Source organism: Pelodiscus sinensis, chromosome 12 (genome assembly GCF_052426305.1).
Source record: "Pelodiscus sinensis isolate ZL-2025 chromosome 12, ASM5242630v1, whole genome shotgun sequence".
Classification (NCBI taxonomy): domain Eukaryota; kingdom Metazoa; phylum Chordata; order Testudines; family Trionychidae; genus Pelodiscus; species Pelodiscus sinensis.
This window is the reverse complement of record NC_143063.1, coordinates 49124041-49145275: the sequence shown is the minus strand read 5'-3', so window position 1 is coordinate 49145275 and position 21235 is coordinate 49124041. Positions and strand designations below refer to the sequence as shown.

Genomic DNA, 21235 nt, shown 5'->3' with positions numbered 1-21235 from the left:
TTCATACAATGTATGTTTTGCATCCACGGTACAAGTTCTGGGAGAGGAAGTTACACACCAGAGCCAACATTATTGCTCGGGGAAAGACACGTGTGGTCTGCTCCCCTTCACAAACCCCTGAAAAAAAACCCTTTGCACATCCAGTTAATGTGGCCACCATGATACTATGTTGCAACTATGCAACTAGGGAATGCTGAAAGACAGTTATGGCTTTTCTGAACCAGCAAGGTAGCTTGAACCAGCATGCCTTCTCTTTGGAGAGGCAGATTCAGGACTGCCCCATCACTACACATCTTTGCTGATGGATTAGAGAGAGCACACAGTTAAGAATACTGCCTAGGGAGAAGTCTCCATACATACTTTGATGGAAAGCTTTCCTTTACAACACAGTATCTGCTCCCCAGGACAAAATACTCCTGGGCTCATTCAAATCCCCAGAGAGCGAGCTTTATAAAGCTGTTTTCTATTCTGGATTCTATAAATCTCACTTTGCAAAAGCTGCCAGTTGTACTAGGAGGACAAAAACCACAGCAGTCAAAAACAGACCACAAAATGTTGGTGCTAATGTTTGAAAACAAATTCCTGCCAGCAGCTGATTGACAGATTTTTCCTTCTTTTGCTCTGCTCACTCGCCCGTTAAGAGGCCCGTATCAGAATTAAAAGCATTAACCTTTGTTGAATTGTTTTGAGAAAGGAGCCTGGTTTTGGATAATAAAACCGAAACTCTATAAATTTAATCGGAACGCTCGCTTCTCATTGACATTTTGTGTCTTATCATTAAAGCTGTTCTGCTCAGCATGTGGCCGTAAATCTGAGTCAGCGTCAGAGCCTCTTATCTGTCTGAACTGCAGCTCCTGTTGTAGTAGGTTAAAGCTCAGAATTTATTTTTTATAACCTAGCTCAAAATAAGCCAGTCACAAGCTTAAAGCATTATACATGGGGAAAGCTCGTTAAGGCTCTAGCATTTTCAAGTGAGGGGACGATGACATGTTTGTTGAGCCCATTGCGTTATGGATTTTATCGTGGTTTTCACAATAATAACTGATTAAAGACAAAGTGCTCAATTAGGAAAACCACTGAGACAAAAATCCATAGGGAATGATAATGGGTGTTTCTCAGATGTGCAGATTTTATTCTGCATGCAATCAAAAGGAGCTTTTCTGTAGGCACAGCAACACCCCCCCCCCCCCCCCCCCAAAGGACATTAACTAAAGCACTTTGCCAGCATACCTGCATCTACATACAAAGTTTTGCCTACATACCTATGTCAGCTGGGGGGCAGGGGGTGGAGACGGAGGAGGGAGAGCGCGGATTTACACTGCATAGCTACAATGACAAAAAACTGTAGCATAGACCTGCCTCTGTGTTAACATGTCTTCTAAAGGTGGAACTATTTCTGAATGCCACATGTGAGCTCTTCAGGGTAGGGACTGTTTGTCCAGTGCTCTGCAATGCGAGCCCCTTATCTCTGACTGGGGTCCCCAGTGTTACCATGGTACAAACAAGTGATCAGTTAATATCTTACTTTCCAAAAAAGCCCGTGCGTTTGTAGGAGACTGGGACCCTGTCCTTCACATCAATATTCAACTCGTCCTCTGCCGCTCGCAGCTTCTCTTCGAACTTGTCAATATTGGCCACCTGCATCTTGTACATCAGGACAAGCCTCTGAGGACATGAAATCAAGAGAACCACATTGCAAAGTGAAAGTACAGAAGAAATGAAGGCCCCCTATCTATAGTGGATGGTTTAGAGCAAAAACTTGTCTAAATTATGGCAACTTGTGTGGAGCATAAGGAAGTGGCTATTGGACCAGGATTGACTGAGGACTAAAGGAGAAAACACGTCTATTGAAGTTATGACAACATCACTTTGAGGACAAAACCTGCTGAAATCCAGCAAAGAGATTAGTCTCAGAAGACAAGAAGATGCAAAGACTTAGTATTCAAGTCAGATGATGGACTTAATCCTTCAAAGGCCCACACTCATTGATACCTCGAGCCTATAATCACGTACTTGCTCTGTGCAGGATCTCAAGAATCGCATTTCTTGTGCTTAATGTCAATTTTTTAGATCCCATCTGCACACCACATAGACAGTAATGGACTTCAATGATCAGAAGCTATCCCACTAAATACATGGGCACGTCACCAGGAAAATAATGTACCGTCTCGCCAGTTTTTGTTACTCAGTGGTGATTCTTGGTGACAAGCCCAGCAGCCTGCGTCCTAACATGCACTCACTCTTCTTTTGGCTTTAAAATAAATCAAAATGGCAAGTTCTATTAGGGCTTGTGAAATGTCTGAAATAGTTTCCACATACGTTACCTTGAATATTGTAGTTTTCCTAATCCACCCAGTAATAAAAAAATTACAGCCAATTCCTAGCTCCATGAATCATTATGCTGATCTTCCCCCCCCCACTTCCTATATCATATATATATATATATATAGAAGCCCAATGTCTGTGACCCTAACGCTGAAACGCTGGCTGTTCCCTCTGTTGCCTCCCACCGTGGTGCTCAGCTGACTTCTTTGTTGCTCAGCCAGGCAGCTGCGTGGGAGCAAGCAGCCGTTTGGGGTCTGTGCTCTCCCTGCATGGGGAGCCCGGACCCCAAACGGCTGCTTGCGCTGCTTGCTCCCGCACAGCGGCCCGTCTGAGCGGCACAGAAGTCAGCTGAGCACCACGGCAGGAGGCAACAGTGCTGCCCAGAGACAACAGCCGGGGGCGGGGCCTGGACGAGCATGCGTCTCTGAAGTCAGGAAAGGGTGCCGTATTCAAAAGGAGGAAAGCAGAGCGGACGCAGAGGAGACAGAGAGGACAACGGAGGAGGCGGAGGACAGTGAGAGAGAGAGTGCGAGAGATGCAGCGGAGAGAAGAGGAGGAGAAGAGAAACACAGAGTGAGAGGGGGAGAAGAGAAAGAGAGATAGAGAGAGGCAGGAGGTGGACGAGAGCTGAGAGAGAGAGAGAGAGAGAGAGAGAGAGAGAGAGAGAGAGGGCGAGGCAGTAGGAGTAGGAGGGGAGAGAGAGAGGCCATTTGTGCCGCTTGCCTGAGTGGCACAGAAGTCAGTGAGTGCCATGGCGGGAGGCGAAGGGGGGCAGGGTGGAAATGTAGACGCCCAGGGGGTGGGGCCTAGACGAGTGTGCATCCCTGATGGAGACCGAGGAAAGCGGAGAGACAGTGAAAGGAAGGAGGGGGAGAAGAGAAAGAGAGACCGACAGAGAGGCAGAAGGTGGAGGAGAGCTGGGGGGGGGGGGGGGGGGAGGCAGTAAGAGGAGGAGAGAGAGAAATGGAGCGAGAGACCCGAGGCTTAGGAGAGAAGACCGATGTGGAGGAAAGACCTGAAAATTCTGTCTTATGACGGGCTCATTGGCTAGTATATAAAGAAACGTGCATCTGTCTACCTGTTTGTCTGAGAGTCCATTTGTTCAAGAACTCCTCCAAAATGTATTCAAGTCAGATGATGGATTTAAATGGTAAGAGCTAGGACCACCAAATTTGGTATCCTGCTTCCTCTCATCATAACTTAAAGCAAGGCTGGGGGTTGGTAGTGCCAGGACAATGGGATGCACCTGGAATTCAATTGTATCTCATAAAATAGAAAGGGAGGAGTCTGGTAGGAGGGACAGATACTGTAGTGTAGAATGACCACAGGGTGGGGGAGGGGCAGCAAGAGTCGGGAGATGGGGCTCAGGGCAGCTATTACCCCATTGGATAGCAGGGGGCAGAGGTGGAGAAAGGGCCAGCTATCTACTTATATATTTCAGAGAGTTTGTCTGTACCACAGCAGAGGGACATGCACCCTTCCCCTGGCTATGCCAGCTGCAGTGGCCACAGGCAGGCATTTCTTACCTAGCCCCACAGTGCTGCGCTGAAAGAGGGCTAAGCTAGTCCTTTTTCGCAAGGGCAGCCTGCACACTGAATCCTTCATCCCCTGCCCCACCCCAGAGCAATGATTTAAATCAAGCATGCATTTTCATTTTATTTTCCACACAAACAAAAATGAATTGAGTTAAGGACCTGAGCAAAGCAGGGTAATTCTTCTAGTGAAAAATAATTAAAAGAAAGCTAACTCTGCCAATGTTTGGGATGGATTTTCTAACAGTCTCCCACCCAAAGGGGTAGGAGAGAGTCAGGCAATATTCTTTATATGATACAAAGTGATTCATTTCACAGCTGGTGTAACTGACAACAGTCACACACAACTTCAAATGTGAGAAGGAAATCACTAATGAGCAAGAGAGCAGCAGGGGCTTTAATGAAAATACATTTTAGAAACTCTCTCAACAGCTTAACCTGGAATTCTGCATTTTAATTGTACAAAGACACTCACAGGCCGTCCAAATATAACTGCTCCTGGATGCAGATAGATTTGCACAATATCACTCTCTGGAATCACTTGAATGCTCTGGACCTCCCCCTTCGCCAGCATCTCATTCACAAAGTCATTCCAGGAAATGTTGACCCCGGTATTGGTCAGTGAGTTGAGCAGGCTCATGATGACAGCTATGATGAAGAGCGTCCGCAAACGCTCACGATACATCTGATCTTCCCGTTCCTTGCGCTTCTTTTCCTCTTTACAAAAAAGGAGAGAGGTATGAGAAGAGGGAATATAACTATTAAGATCTGCGACCCACAGAATAGACAACGACCCAACAGACTGACCAATAGACAGTTTGGAATGAGCTATATTTGATTTCCTAAGGAAAACTATATGTAGAGGTAGCATCTAGTTTGCTGTGAGGTCTTGTAAGGCTAGCTTTCCAGCTGAGCCGAATGACATCTAAGGTCACATGTCTTCTCCAAGGTCACGCAGTGAGGCAGTGTTTTAGGTTCCATTACAACCTAGGACCTTGCTGGATCCCAGATCTTGTCAGACCACAAGGCCTCCCCTTTCCACCTTAAACAGAATCAATTCAAAAGCCTATTTATTAAAGCACATGCAGCCAGATCCAATATTAACAGTTGCTAGAAAGGAGGCAAGGTTTGCTTTCTCAATATTTGCTTGTATCATATTTCTGCTTGCCACACTGCTGCCACCATGTTTAGCTGCTCCCCAGCGCCCCAACAGCCTAAGCAGAGAGACCGTGCGCACAGAGTAAGTGCAGGATAAAAGAGAGGGTGACATTTTTCATTTCAACTGTCAGTTCAGTAAGAGGAGGAAATGAAGGGGCACAAAGAGCCAAAAAATTCACTTTTGGAAGCAACCCTAAAAAATTAAATTCTTCATCTCCAAACCAGATAATCTCAAACACATTTTGGAAAGCTTTGATCAGCAGCTTGTTTTTATTTAAATCTAATCCTGGTCCAGAAGGCTTCAGAGGGTCAAAATCCTTTAACTACTTAGTGAAAAGTCACTTCATCAAGAGTGCAGTCTACTCCAAACTGAGGAACCCTTTCAGCTGCCAGGCCTAATGCATGTATATAGATCAGACAAAACCACTAGAGCGTCATTATTGGAATCAAACCAAAGGCTTTGACAACTGTCACCACCTCCCTATAGTGCATTGTTTGTACTGCCACAAACCACTGTCACCACAATGCTCTTGGCCAGTTCTGTAAGAATACAGGGCAAATCGTTTCCTAACCAGCTCTTGATCCAACCCATGTCCTAAACCACAAAGGTTGACAACATTTACACTATACAGACTACCCTAATTATTAATATAGTATTACACAAGTAACTAATAGAGGTACCTAATCTGCACTGTATCTTACTAAATTATCAGTCTCCATAACCACCAGCAAAAATGAGTTGCACGGTTTAAATTATACGTAGTGTAAAAGTTTTTTTTAATAGGCAACTGGCAGTTCTGCAGGTAGCATAGATGGATTTGTTTCAACAACATGCTCACTTTTCATCTGACAATGCCAAGCACACTAGTCAGGTAAGAAACTTGAAAACCACCAGTAGAATCAATGACGTGTGTCTCAGGATTCACATCTAACCTCTTTTTGAGAATGCTGGCACTTTCCAGATGTCTCTGGCAAATTTAGAAAACTGCAGCCTCTAAAGGGTTATCAGGGCAGAATGTTTGATTTCGGTTGCTGACCAGCATGTGATTAAAAAAACCAGCCATCTCCCCAATTCTATTGTAGAATCTGCATGTTCTTGATATACAGTTTACCACCACTGGCCCCGTTCTACACACAGAGATAAATTAACTCTTCATCACCTGATTTTTAGCATGTCTGCCTGCTGAGCCCAGATTAGATTTATTTGCAAATTCATTCCAAAGACCTCTACACTAGCATTTATCACTTGCCACCAATTACACATTACACAATACAACAAAACCAAGGAACAAAAATATGACCCAGTCATGAGATCCCCAGGAAGTCCTCTGCCCTTCAGATATGCAACATCATTTTTCACTTCTCCCTAGCTCTGTTCTGTGTTAACAACAGGAAAGGTTTGTGACCAAACAGAGATGATACATCTTTTTCAGATAAAGCCATAGTTTCAGAACACTGACAGCTCAGGATCAGTGTCCAATCCATCCCCTTTTGTTCTTCCCACCCATGTTATCAGCTACATCCAGCTATACTAGAATGAGTACATTCATCACAAAGCTATAGTCTAACATCCAGCAATGTCTTATTAAAAGAAGAGCATCAGCCAAGGATGAGAGAAACCATAAAGCTAGACGATATCCTGACATTAAATTAGAACTATAAAAATAGACAACAACTTTCCTTTCTACAAACAATTGAGGAACTCCTGGGAGGGATGAACCCTGATACAAAGAGAGTCTAAGTTCGGCAAGGATGATTTTCAGATAAAATCAGATAAAGCAACACCCCAGGGAAAAACTATTAAAGCATTTTTCCCTTCTAAGTTTCAGACAAAATCGTGACAGATGCTCACAATATTTTCCTTGATCAGAGTATGGGGCTTTCCCCATGTTGATGACTTCTCTTCGGAGAAGCAACCATATTCTTGAGAATGTCACTCAAAAAATATCATACTGCAATCAGAACAGGCAATCATTTATCTTGCCATGATGGACATTTCTAGATTAATGAAAACTGGAAGCACCTCACCCTCAAAACTGCAGCTGATCACTTTCAGATGAAAATGTCTTAGAAAACTGGAGGAACAATATTTATTGCTATGAGCGTTCTTCTGCTAGGCTGTGTCTACATTGGCACCCTTTTCCGGAAAAGGGATGCTAATGAGACCAGTCGGAATTGCAAATGCTGTGGGGGATTTAAATATCCCCCGCGGCATTTGCATGAACATGGCTGCCGCTTTTTTCCGGCTTGGGGCTTTGCCGGAGAAAAGCGCCAGTCTAGACAGGGATCTTTCGGAAAATAAAGCCTTTTCCGGAAGATCCCTTATTCCTGATTTTAAGAGGAATAAGGGATCTTCCGGAAAAGGCTTTATTTTCCGAAAGATCCTGTCTAGACTGGCGCTTTTCTCCGGCAAAGCCCCGAGCCGGAAAAAAGCGGCAGCCATGTTCATGCAAATGCCGCGGGGGATATTCCTGACCAGCTCTTGATCCAACCCATGTCCTAAACCATAAAGGTTGACAACATTTACACTATACAGACTACCCTAATTATTAATATAGTATTACACAAATAACTAATAGAGGTACCTAATCTGCACTGTATCTTACTAAATTATCAGTCTCCATAACCACCAGCAAAAATGAGTTGCACGGTTTAAATTATACGTAGTGTAAAAGTTTTTTTTAATAGGCTGAGGCATTTGCAATTCCAACTGGTCTCATTAGCATCCCTTTTCCGGAAAAGGGTGCCAATGTAGACACAGCCCTAGTGTATATTCAGGGATAGCAGAGACAGCAAGATAATTCAAACGTCCTGATTTCTATACCTCTATCATCCCGCCACTTCATTTTGTCAAAAAATACAATCGCCTTCCTCATACAGCATTCACGTTACCATGTAAATTGCCCACAATAACTCTTCAATCAATAAGCAATGGTAGCTAGAAGAGACACTTGCAAACAACCACTGTGGGAACACTTCCAGCTCTTTAGTCTCAGAAAGCCTTCATGAAGAAATGATTTGCCATTAACCCCAAATCTGAACTCCGTGATTAAAAGCTTGCAAGGGCTGCAGTGACAGTCCAAAGAGTTCTTTTTAATAATTACTGCAGAGACCGTCTTTCTGCTAGAGACCCGAAGGAGCATTCCACCTCCCAAAGTCGAATTATCCATTAATCAGAGGAGAAGGGCTGCTGAACACAGCAGGTTATTGTTTACAAATTTTAACAGGCACAATACTTCTTGTAAGATCTCTGATCACAATCATTCTGTGTGGTCTTCCAGGCAGCAGAAATCCCAGGCTTTGAAAAAAAACAAAAAACAAAAAACCCCCCTACACTCAATAAAGACCTTGTGGTATTTGTACTAGCATCCCGCTGTACATTCTATCTCCATTCCTTGCATATGGAACAGCAGCAGTGGCCTAATTTTTTTGCCTGAACTGACAAGACCACCACTCCTGACCTACGAAGGCAGCAGATTACCATCATGAATGGAGCTGAAAGCACGCATAGCATTTTGTTGGTCAGATGCATCCTGAAGGGTCCCACCAGAATGTTTGGAACCACAAAAGAAACAACATCCAATAGCACCAACACGCCCGTCGCAGACTGCAATAATACTGTGTAAAGATGAACTGGAGCCCGCTTTGTCTGGAGATTTAGCCTTCATCCAAGGTTCCAAAAAACAAACGACAGCACCAGAGAAGGTGCATGCCTGGAGCGTTCCTTCCTCACAAAGATGACAGTCCTGGCATTAACTGAGATGAAGAAGAAACTCTTGGATGCTCTCGCCTTACTGGCCTGTCATTTCAGCAGATACTTGCTCACACATGGGTCAGCCTGAGGCTTTTTGCATGGGACATTTCTGACATCTTTAAAAATAAATCTTTAAGCCAGAATTCAGTGCATGCCACCAGCTAGGGGATTTTCTCGCTGGAAATTCATACCCCTCAGCATTGAACTGCAAGCCTAATCACAAACTGGGAACTCTTCCAGTCCCTCATTCTGGGGGAGAGAAAGGCAATTTGCTCACTTTTCAAAGCGGAATCAAATTACACTTATGAAAAGAGGGAATGCAGCTGTTGCCTATCCACCTATAAGAGAGCTGCTGACAACACCAACAGCACTATCAGGTTAGTTAACTTTAGACACAAGATGTCTGTAGGGATGTAACAGGATAACCATTACATGGTTAACTGATACGCCTGGGCTTATTAGTTACCATGAACGGTTAAACACAGGCTCCTGCCCCACACTGCTGGCTTTGTATCAGAGCCTGCACGTGGGGCGGGAGCCAGGAGCTGGTACATGCCAGAATCTGGCTTAAAAGCCAGCTTCCGCGCACACTGGCTCCCTGAGAGCTGGCTGCTGCCCCACGCTGCAGGTGCATGTAACAACTGAAATTTTCAGCAGTTACATGGTTATCCAGTTACCCACTTTGTAACATCCCTAGATATAGGTTCTATGAAAAAAGCTATTAGAAAATCTAACATCAGTAGAAAATCTCAATGATTTTTAAAAATCTAAATTGAAACTGTTTTAACAGAATAACACCCTCCTGAGATATTTGCAACCCACAATGCTGCAGAATCTTAGGAACACCAAAAAATCAAACTTATTAGCAATTGCTAAGGCTTTGTTTACACACAACGGTTGCACCAATTTAGTTATGATCCTTTTAGAAACGTACACAGTTTTATCAAGGTAACTTTCTTGCGGGGACACATTTGAATCAGTTTAGAAGTGCCTTATATCTTAACTAAGTGCACCAAATCAGCTACAGAGGTTTCTGAACTGATTTAGTTGACTGATGTTTAGATAAGGCCCAATGTAAAAATGAAATTGATTAATTTATTCCAAGGCAAGAAGCACACAAACAATCAAAATGGTGAAATTAAGATTTTAGTATTTCCTTCAATTTCATTTTTGTTAGGTGTTCACTTGAACGTCTTTAATCCGGCAATGCTGGGTTTGCTGGATTAAAGATTCTTCTGGGCCAAGGAGGAAGGGAGATGGGAATTGAGTGCTTATCAGGAGCTCCTTGCTGGCCACTGCTCCCAGACACCCCCCTCCTGCTGCTCCGGGAAGGCAGAGAAAAGCCTCCTGCAGAGCTCACGGCTATGCAGCCATTCCCCAGCTGGGGGTGGGGGAGGGAAAGTGGAAGCGCGAAGAACCACTTCTGCCTCTGTCTGCCAGGGTGCATACAACAGACATTCCTGAATTAGGGACACCAGAAGTATAGAGATTGTAGTAGATTAGTAAGAAAGGTAAAGACTCAGATATTGCCACGGAGGACAATCAAAATTTACATAGGTGAAGTAAGAAAAATGCTGCTTGAGAACGTTAGAGTTTGATTTAAGGACATTTACTCGGCATATTTGTGTTTCAACAGTTATACAGCTTTAACTTTCGGAATTATTAAGTCTACTGTTTAATTTTACACTCTTGTGCACAGTTTAACAGATAAAAATTTAAAAATAATAACGCTTGTCCAACGGATAAAAAAGCCTGCCAAACCTAGATATACATTAAAATAATGGACTGACACACAAAAGAGAAATACAAATCTTTACAAAGCTCAGCCGTGGATGGATTAGACTCAGCAGCTTCTGATTTACAAGTCTATGACTGAGAATACTTGACAGTTATAGACAGTAATGTAGCTCTTGCATCATCTCTGGCACACCCTCACGCAAAGAATGCCACTCCAATTTGAAACCTTCTTTTAATTAAATATCCTCTGTATCAATATGTCATACATACCCTCATTCTCCTCTGGAGACTTCCCTTTGGATCCTTCATTCTTATTGCTATTCCACCGAGAGCCAGAGGTACTAAAATAGTAAGTGCCACCTATGAACAAATAGAGGGGAAAGGTTAATAACAGAAGCACTTAGCTCTGGGACCAAGGAAGAGAAATGAGACATACAGTCCAAGTATTGAATATGCCTAGCGCTAAACTCTGCCCTCACTCACACATGTGTAACTCCCATTAAATTCAGTGGAAACTGGGTGCACACCTGAGCAGAAATGTGATCAAGACTGAGGAAACTACAAAAAGGATTTCTTCAGAAATCTGGTCAAAATACAGCTTTGTTTAGAAATCTGTCAGATAGCAGTCTTTTGGAAAGAATTCTGCAGCAGTTCCTAGGGTACTAAACTTCCCTAAAGAGTAATAGAAAATCTGGAATGTATCAATGTACTAGTTATAGTGTCCACATACCACCGGGTGTGAATATGTACTAATGGGCATGTTGCATGTGTTGCAACTGATGAACATGAATGTGTCAACGTATATATTAAAAACCCCTCTGTTATCACAAGTAGTGAACACTCTGAGGGAGTGCTTCTTTTTTTATGTCAGGGAGCAGCAAAGAGTTAGAAATTCAAAGAAAAGACTTGACGCTATTGCTTCCCCTCTCCATGGAAAGGCAGCAAACCTAGAAATTATACTAAATAGAAGCTGCCCCTTATTAGAAGGTTCACTTGTATTTGTGCAGACTGGATGTCCCTCCCAGCCATCATTTTAAAAAGTAACATCCATGTGTTTTTAGTCACAACACAGGTTTAACTGCAGCTCAAGAAGCAGCCTCGTGCTCACCGGTTCCATTACAGGAACGCTGTGTAATTTCACAAATTGTACAGTAATCATGACATTAACCCAAATAATGTGATTTTTTTCTAATAGTGATTTTTTCGAATAGGTGCCACAGGACTCCTCGCTGCTTTCTAATAGTGGAAAATCAAAAGGGGGCTTTTCCCCATAACAGTCCAATGGTGGAAAAAAAAAATCATAGTATTGGGGGAAAAAGGGAAAGCAATGAAAATACATGGTTATCACCCTCCCACCCAATTCCAAGGAGTCACTGCAGTACTACCTGATGAGAAGCTGAGATCAGAATCTGTTGCTTGGAGTATGTGAGAGAGGAGGCCATGCCCTGAGCAGGGGAATCAGTTGGGGGATGAGACAAAACATCTCCCCCCCCCCACTTTCCTCCTCATGCTGCAAGGATGGCAGATACTGATCTCACCCCAATCCCTGAGATAGGACCTACCACCTCTCTACAATATCTATTGTCAAAGCAGCATCAAGATTTCCTATTAACATTTACCATTCAGGCACAAAAGCAAACCCGTTTAAAAAAATGCAAGCTCTTAAATGTAAAAGCGAATACAAAACATTCTCAAATTAAATGGTTTCAGAGCTCAGATACGTAGGTCATCACACTGAGCCTGACTGTGAAGATGCCACATCTTATCATGAGCCAAAAAAATACAAGCAATTACATTTCTCAGGAAACCCCAATTAATGTCATTTCAAGATACTGACCCTGCCAACGTGGACACTCCCCTCAGAAATACAGCATGATAAGTAAGGAGCTCACCTAAGAGTTTCCAGAGTCTCACTGGATCCCGCATTATATATTGCTTCACTAAGAATCCGCTGAGCCCTTGAAATGTAGGGGAAAGTGTTCGGGAAAGAAAGATCTGAGGAGGTGAAAAAAAAAAAAGAAAAACATATCAGGAAAAATTGGTCAGTGGAGCAATCAGTGAGCAGTCAAAGTAGATTTCCTCAGCAGGACCGAAGGATATTTGTGATATGGTTACAGGATGAGGAATGTGAACACTTGTGTGTCATTCCTGGCTCTGCTGCAGACTTGCCACATGACTATGAACGAGTCATGTATAGCCTGATTTGAGGAGAGCAAATGTGATTCCACAGTGAGGAGACTCTACACCTACTCCTGATACCATCTAATATATAAACACTTGTAATCTTGGCTTGAATTGTTGATCAAATTTCAGACACATAAGTCACTAGTAGATATGGCCTACTGTGAAGTACAATACTCTCACTGCAATGACGAGACACAACAGTAAAATGACTAATTTAAAATGAGAAGCAGCAACGATTCCTACAATACTCCCACTACTCAGCCAGGTTTACACTAGAACTTTCTGCCAGCATAGCTGCGTCAGTCAGACGTGCGAAGAGTGCGATCCCTAACTGATAGCCTCTGCATGGATACTCTTACACCAGCAAAACTGCTTTTTCTGAGATAACCTGTCTCTCTCGGTTACTATCCCAGTACAAAGCACACCACTTTGCCGTACAGCTTTTTCCATACTAGAAGCGATGGTATTCTTATCCTGGTAAAGCACTCCTACTGTAGACACACACTCAGTTTTTTACCTATTCATTGTGTTGCGTTATTGCAGAATTTCAGCAGAGAAGCGCAAATTAAAGAATGTCCTTGCTTGCATGCTTTTAAGTTTTATTTTAACAAACTTGCTTTTTTATTTTCTTTAAGGGCTGATCTATATAGTTAAATCAGATTAAAAACTGTATCTGTTCAGAAACAGATATAGCTTAGGCTACTATAACCCCCACGGGAGGGTAAAAGTTTCAGCAAAATAAACTATATTGATATAAACTCTACTATACAGATATAAAAGTGTCCACACTTGGAGTTTCAAAAATTTAGACTATACCCCTTCAGAAATAGATATAATTAAATAAGGGCAAAAACTGTCCAAATACCCCTAAAGGTGTTAAAAAGTGAAAGGTGAGAACACAATTTAAAGAAAACATGCCATGTGCTGATTATAACAGGATCATAAAAACCATTGTTGATACTATTGTTATATGCTTGCAATACATCTTATACAGGGGTAGGCAAAGGGGCCTCTGCGGCTCGGACCCAACACGCCAAGCAAGTGGATCCGGCCTACAAACACCCTGCCACTGTCCCCACCCTGCAAGGGCCACATGCCCCTTGCTGGGTTGGGGGGAGGGCCAGGGAATGAAAGACTTTGCGCGTTCCTCTCTCCCCCAGGCCCTGACTGGTCTGGGGTTGGAAGCAGCTTGCAAAGTCTCCTGCTCTGCAAGGGGGTGGTTTAGTTCTCTTTAGGCAGGAGGAGAGTGGGGCAGGGGCAAAGACATCAGTGCTCCCCCACCCCCAGGACAATCAGGCTCTGGCCCCATCCCTTCTGCCAGAGGTCCCACCCATTCTGGGGCAGCCCATGGCCACTTCAAAAATTAGTGAAGTGGCTCCTCCCATCTAAAATTATTGTCTACCCCGATCTTATGCCAAGTATCCCATACCAAGAAAGTCTTAAACAATCCCAAGCCAAATGACCCCAAGTCAACCTGTAGAGACATGTGAAAAAAGTATGTAAATGATAATTAAAGTAATTCAATGCTAGCTAGGATAGAACTTTAAAGAGCAAACCTGTATTGTTAGAAATTAGAGATAATACTTGTTATATGTGTTTCATGTAAACAGACAGTTCCTGTCTTTCAGTATAACTACTGATTCAGAGATGAAAAGGGAATATTAATATTTAGATGAGTCTTGGGTGAAATAATGTCATTGTACAGATGTCTCATTTGCGATCAACTGCTTAATAGATACAGCACCCTATGTTAATTACCGTGATGTTTGGGAAACAGAAGTTACATCAAAAGCCTGTTTACCCAGGGCTATATCAAAGGCCCTTGGGTCCTGATCCTGTTTATCTCATATCTGGTTGGACGCTCATGGGAAAAGCTGCAAGCCATAAAAAACAAGATGCCAGGCTATTCTGGTGCCCATATTATGGGAAGTGATTTAATATCTCAGATCTGCTTAGGCTTCACCTGAATGAAATCTTAAGTCATAAGGATGGAGATCTCAGTCCAAACCTGGTACATGCTGAATATGATGCTGGAGCTTGAAAGCCAGCTTTCCACATATGCAGGCTCCTGTGGAGCTGCCCATAGTTTCCCCGCCCCACACTGGCTGCTGATCCCCCCAGCTGTTGCCTTTGATAGAGAGGCAGCAACGTGGGGAGGGCTGCGTGTAACCATGAGGGTTAACCGAGGAGCCCAGTCTCATCAGTTAACAGTGTACTGGAGTACAGTTCACATGCCTAGTGGTGATACAGGGGAACTGCTTATATAACTTCTTGTTAGCCGGCATGGTGAAACAGAAGTTGTCTCTGACTGGTTTGGGGTAGGGATGTAATAGTGTAGTCGATTAACTGATAAGCAAAAGCTTATAGGTTAATGTAGACCATATGCATTCCCCCCACCCTCAGCCAGTAAATTTTTCAGTAAACTGGCCAGCAGCCAAGCTCAGCACGGCTTGCGCTGGGTCCAGGGTAGTAGATTAACCTCATGGATTCTTCTCCGTTACTCGACTATTCTATAGTCCCGGGAGTTGGGGCCAGCAGCTAGTGCGCTCCAGCCCCATTCCCAAGTAGTCCCCTGAAACTCTGTGCTGCTGCCTCTGGATCAGATGCAGCAGTGCGGGATGCCAGGCAGAAGCTGGTCCATGAGGGGAGCCAATTTAAAAGCCAGCTGCCTGTCGCACCAAGCTGCTGCCTCATATACAGAGGCAGCAGTGTGAGGAGGCTGCAGCCCCTGTCTGTGGGGGAGGGGGAAGGGTTGCACTGAGCTCCCGGACCTGGTGCCAGAATGAAGCTACTGGCCAGTCTACTAAAAAAATTTACTGGTGGGAGGGGGGGAGAGAGGGGGAAACGTGTGTAGTCTATAGCGTTAACCTGTAAGCTTTTGCTACACTATTACATCTACACAACTCAACTATTAGTGTAGTCTAATCAATTACACGGTTACATCCCTAGTCCAGGGCCTACCCCTGCTGCAACTCTGCATTTAAAGTGTATTAGAGCCCGGTGGGCAGGCTGCCCGGCTCAGTTCTGGCTCCAGGAGCTCAGCCCTTCCACCCCGCTCCAGACAGGGGCTATCAGAGGTGGCAGCACAGGGCAACAGGAAGCTGGTCTGCGAGGGGAGCTTGTTTTAAAACTGGCTCCCTTTGTGGACCAGCTTCCTGCCTGGCACCCCACACTGCTGCTTCTGATACAAGGGCAGCAGCGCAGAGTGGCAGGGGGCTCCTCGAGAGTGGGGCCGGAGTGCACTGGCTGCCGGGCCCACCCCCAGGGACTAAAGAATAGTCTTGTACCTGATAAGAATTCATGAGGTTAATTAGCTATTCAATTAACCAATATTTAACACTCCTCGTTTGGGGTGCTTTATAGAGGCAGAACAGTCTTGGGCTGTGGCAGCTTGCTTTCTAAGCAAGAACAACATGCAGGACTATGTAGCACTTTAAAGACTAACAAGATGGTTTATTAGAGGCTGAGCTTTCGTGGGCCAGACCCACTTCCTCAGATCCAATAGTGGTTTCTAAGCAACGTGCCCTGCATTGGTACCCTCAGCAGCATCTCCCCCAGAGCAAACCTTTGCTAACGAGCCACATCCACGGATGTGAAGGCTTCGGTCGGCGTCTTTCCGTCAAGGGCTAGACCGCAGGGCCCGCGCCCCCGCCCCCGCCCCCCGGGCCCAGGGCAACGGCAGGCCCGCGCCCCCGCCAACGGCCCCCCGCTCACCGGCAGCGCTCCGCCGCCGCGAGGCCGGGCCCCGGCCCGAGCCAGGCCCCCCAGGCCGAGCCGCCGCCAGCGCGGGGCCCGCAGCAGCAGCTGCAGCAGCGCCATGTCCCGCGGCGGCCCCCCCCGCACCGCGAGGCGAGGGCGCAGCGAAGGGCGGGCGGCAGCCGGGCCGAGAGGAACCGGAAGTGCCCGGAGAAGGCGGAGTCGGCCATCTTGAGAGCGGGCGGAATCGGCGGCCGCTGCCAGCCTTCAAGATGCCCCCCCCGGCCTCGCCTGGATCCCGGCAGGCCACCCCCCAGCGTGCTGCTCCGAGCTGCTGCCGGCGGGACCTGGGCAGGCGCGGGCCTTGCCCCCCCCAGCAGCGCTGACAGCCCGGCCATCCCCCCCCAGCACTGAGCAGCCCAGGCCTTGGGCCCCCCCAGCAGTGCAGATAGCCCGGGCCTTGCCTAAACCCCCCAGCATTGAGCAGCCCAGGCCTTGGGCCCCCCAGCAGTGCAGATAGCCCGGGCCTTGCCTAAACCCCCCAGCATTGAGCAGCCCAGGCCTTGGGCCCCCCCAGCAGTGCAGATTGCCTGGGCCTTGCCTAAAGCCCCCCCAGCATTGAGCAGCCCAGGCCTTGGGCCCCCCCAGCAGTGCAGATAGCCCTGGCCTTGCCTAAAGCCCCCCCAGCATTGAGCAGCCCAGGCCTTGCCTTGCCCCCCCCCATCTACGCTGCAGGGAAGCCTCAAAATTAGTCCGAGGCAGGCTCCCCAACGTAGATGTGCTATCTCAACGTAGAGCCCCAGGAGGAGTAACTTATCCCCTCACCAATTCTATTTCAAAATAGCAGCAGTGGAGTGTCTACACATGCCTTATTTCAAAACTATCCTATGGGCTGGGGGCCTGGTGCAGCACCAGAGCCTGCTCTGCTCTGTCCTGCCACCTTCTCCCAGCCTGCTGCACTCAGCTTTTCAGCAACAGCAGAAAACAGAGCAACCTGGCCCTACTACTCTCTGCACCCCATCACTGAAGAGAAGCGGGGTGGTGCGGCAGAGCAGGCTGCTCCACCTCCTGCCGCTGCAGTGGGGGGACCCTGTGCTGCTGCTGCACTAGACCCCCCCATAAGTCCCTGAGATGTATTGCTTGGGGGGGGGGGGAAGAGAAGGGCTATGGCAGATGGGGGTGTCTCAGGCCCCATACCTGGGCCACCGTTGGGGAGGGTTGCCCCAGACCCCACAACCTCTTGGGACAGTCCTGCCTTGGGGAGAGACACCACACCAAAGGCAGCTGATAAAAACACAGGCATGCTCCATTAGATTTACACACAAAATAAGTTTCCAAACTCCCTTCCCTAGTCCCATACATGCTTCTGAGAATTGGCAGTTCAGCTTTGGTGCACCTCAGAACAGCATCGCTCTCCAGCTCCAGCCATGGTGAGTATGGTCTGGCAAGCACAGGCAGGGAGAGATTACATTCCAGTCTCTTTCTATGGGTATGAGTACAGGACAATTGAACTGAAAACTGGCACTATTTCCCTCACATGGCTGATTTATCTCACCCCTGAGAAACACAGAGGTTCACAGAGTCCATATATGCTACTAGCCTGTTTATGGCAACAGGGACAGCTGGTTCACAGAGTGGCATGGGAAAGTATTTTCCTGCACAGGAAGAAATAAGGATGCCCTCCCTAGACATCTTCAGGACAGTATTGCAGAGTATTTCCATGCAATAGGGATGTAAAAACGCACTAACAGTTACCCGGTTAAATGATTTCTTTAACTGACTAGCCACTGGCTGTGGCCCGCTGTGCTGTGGGTGGGGTCCAGTTGATTGGGCCTACCATGGGCATGGGTGGGGCACTGCTCTGGCCCACTGTGGGTGTAGTCCACACAGCTGGGCCTTCTGTGGGCATAGGCAGGGGATGCTCTGGCCAGACCCCAACTCGCCACGGGTGGTGGGAGCTGCTCTAGCCTGCTGTGGCCGGGGTCCTGTACTCACTGGTTGGGCCCTCTGGTGAACTGGTCAGACTAATGCTTACCTGTTAACTGGTTAACCTTTTACAACCCTATCATGGAAGTCATCAAGATTTCCTAGGAGGATAAAAAGGGACATCTCATGTCATGTAAGCAGACTGATCTGTCTGTCTCCCTCTACCACCCTCCTCCCTGGTTGGATTAGGCAATGAAAGCCAGATGCAATTCTGCCTCTGCTTGTCCTACAACCACCCTAATCAATGTACTCAGCCATAGGACTGTTTAGGAATTTGTTTTAAAATTTCATTAGTTTCTCAGGTATGCCAGTAAAACAATGAAAAGTCAACACCTTTTTCTTGTACACTTGGTGGTGGGCTGCACATCATCTTTAAAGGAGGTAGGGGAAGGAGAGGATGGAAAAGCACATAAAACATTGAAAGGAAAACGCTTGCATGCACACTCTTACCTGAGCTCCCTTCCTCTTCATCATCAGACTCATTTGCGCTAAATTCCTGTGGAATTTCAAACAGGACCTGGATTGCTGGATGGTTGAAGTCTCTCACCATGTCCTCCCTCCTCCCGTTCAGTCTTCTGCTGGTCCACTGAAGAATCCAGAGAGGTCTGCCTGACACTGGTAAGATCTTGTCAAAGGATGGCATGGAAATCATTGTAAAAGTGTGAGGGATTTCTTGTTACCCTCTCTGGCCTTGTGGAATTCCTGGTGAAATTCCTTTGCTTCCTTCTGGGACTGCTTCTGTTCCCTGTCATATTTCTTTGCCAACATCCCCCATCGAGTCTGCCCTTAGAGGTCCCAATTTCTATGTCTGGTCCATAGCTGTGGTTGCATAGCATCTCTTCCCCATAGGCACAGGTGATTTAGTATTTCCTGCCTGCCCCAGAATGGGCATGGACTCATGGTCTGGTGGATGGAAACAACAAAGGTGAGCTTATAGGTGTGCTCATCGAGCTTGACAATTGGGAAAGGGCATTGCAGAAACACTCATAATAGAAGAACTAGAGGACACCAAATGAAATTAATGGGTAGCAGGTTTAAAACTAATAAAAGAAAGTTCTTCTTCACATAGTGTGTAGTCAACCTGTGGAACTCCTTGCCAGAGGAGGCTGTGAAGGCTAGGACTATAACAGAGTTTAAAGAGAAGCTAGATAATTTCATGGAGGTTAGGTCCATAAAACCTATTAGCCAGGGGACAGAAATGGTGTCCCTGGTCTCTGTTTGTCAGAGGCTGGAGAAGGATGGCAGGAGACAAATCGCTTGATCATTGTCTTCGGTCCACCCTCTCTGGGGCACCTGGTGCTGGCCACTGTCGGCAGACAGGCTACTGGGCTAGATGGACCTTTGATTTGACCTAGTTTGGCCGTTCTTTTGTACTCAAGACTTATAAAGAGGATGGTATGGGGTGAATTTTCAGCCCCTTTGGCCCCTGGACAATTAAGTTTAAAGTTGTGAGCAGAGTGGTCACTATTAAAGGGACTGTTGCATTGTGGGATAGGTGCTGGAGGATTCTTAGGGTCCACACAGGTCATGCAGTGTCTCAATATGAGAACCTCAAAAAAAAAAAAAAAAAAAAAAACCTTGAAAAACAAGTGGTCTTGTAGCACCTTAGGGTACGTCTACACTACAGCGCTAGTTCGAACTAACTTAGTTCGAATTAGTTAATTCGAACTAAGCTAATTCAAACTAACGCATCTAGAACTAAAAACTAGTTCAAATTAGCGTTTTGCTAATTCGAACTAGCAAGTCCACATTGAGTGGACTCTGAACAGGGCTTAAGGATGGCCGGAAGCAGTGCCGGCAGGGCATCAGAGGAGGACTTAGAGCATGGAGATGCTGTCTCAGGCTAGCCGAGGGCTGCGCTTAAAGGGTCCCGACCCCCACCCCGGACACACAGTTCTCAGGGGTGCCCCGCTTGCAAAGAAGTTCTGGCTTGGAGTGCCCGGAGTACCCACACTGGGCACATCACACCACTCAGCCATCAGCCCGGCTGCACTTGCCGCAGGCTGCCATCTGGGGAGAGGGGGCAATCGGGGGGCTGCAGGAGAGCTTCCACCCCCAGAAGCCCGCAGAGCCAGCCCAGTCCTCCCCATCGGGGGCTCGTACCCCATTCCTCCCTCACCTCCTTCCACTTACCCTTCCCTAGCCCCCCTTCTTATTGATGTACAAAATAAAGATAAAGTTTCTTCCAACATTGACTCTGTCTTTATTGAAAAAAACTGGGGGAGACTGGGAAAAGGAGGTGGGAGAGGGGAAGAGAAAGGCTGGGAGAAGGGAGGACAACTAACATGATCAGGGGTTGGGAACAGGTCCCAGATGAAGAAAGGCTACAGAGACTGGGACTGTTCAGCTTAGAAAAGAGGAGACGGAGGGGGGACAGGATAGAGGTCTCTAAAAGCAGGGGTTGGGTGGAGAGGGTGCATACAGAAAAGTTCTTCCTGAGTTCCCATAAAGAAGGACTAGAGGACACCAAAGGAAAGGAATGGGTAGCAGGCTTCAAACTAGTAAGAGAAAGTTGTTGTTCTTGACAAAGCAAATAGTTAACCTGCGGAACTCCTTGCTGCAGGAGGCTGTGAAGGCTACAACTAGAACAGAGTTTAAAGGGAAGTGAGATCAAGTCATGGAGGTTGGGTCCATGGAGTAGTCTTAGCCAGGGGGTAGGAGTGGTGTCCCTGCCCAAAGTTCGTGGAAGGCTGGAGAGGGATGGCACGAGACAAATGGCTTGGTCACTGTCTTCGGTCCATCCCCTCCAGGGTCCCTAGGGTTGGCCGCTGTCGGCAGACAGGCTACTGGGCTAGATTGACCTTTGGTCTGACCCAGGACGGCCATTGTAAGCTCAGGGTCGGGGGGTCTCAGTGGACCCCCT

The 21235-nt window shown here is 46.4% G+C and overlaps 1 protein-coding gene across 2 annotated transcripts in view; it reads right to left on the bottom strand.

Moving 5' to 3' along the window:
• The window catches only part of SPG7 (SPG7 matrix AAA peptidase subunit, paraplegin), a 57900-nt gene that overhangs the window by 31450 nt on the left and 5215 nt on the right, over nucleotides 1-21235 (bottom strand). The window contains exons 2-6 of one of the 2 annotated variants that reach the window (XM_075939847.2): nucleotides 18823-19275; nucleotides 12399-12501; nucleotides 10777-10866; nucleotides 4333-4574; nucleotides 1526-1665 (exon numbers count right to left, since the gene is read on the bottom strand). In XM_075939847.2, the coding sequence (XP_075795962.1) occupies nucleotides 1526-1665; nucleotides 4333-4574; nucleotides 10777-10866; nucleotides 12399-12501; nucleotides 18823-18855 (608 nt within the window). In that variant the 5' untranslated portion in view covers nucleotides 18856-19275. Of the gene's footprint in view, nucleotides 1-1525; nucleotides 1666-4332; nucleotides 4575-10776; nucleotides 10867-12398; nucleotides 12502-16404; nucleotides 16577-18822; nucleotides 19276-21235 lie in introns of those variants that run through there. The other variant, XM_075939846.2, reaches the window with a different exon arrangement.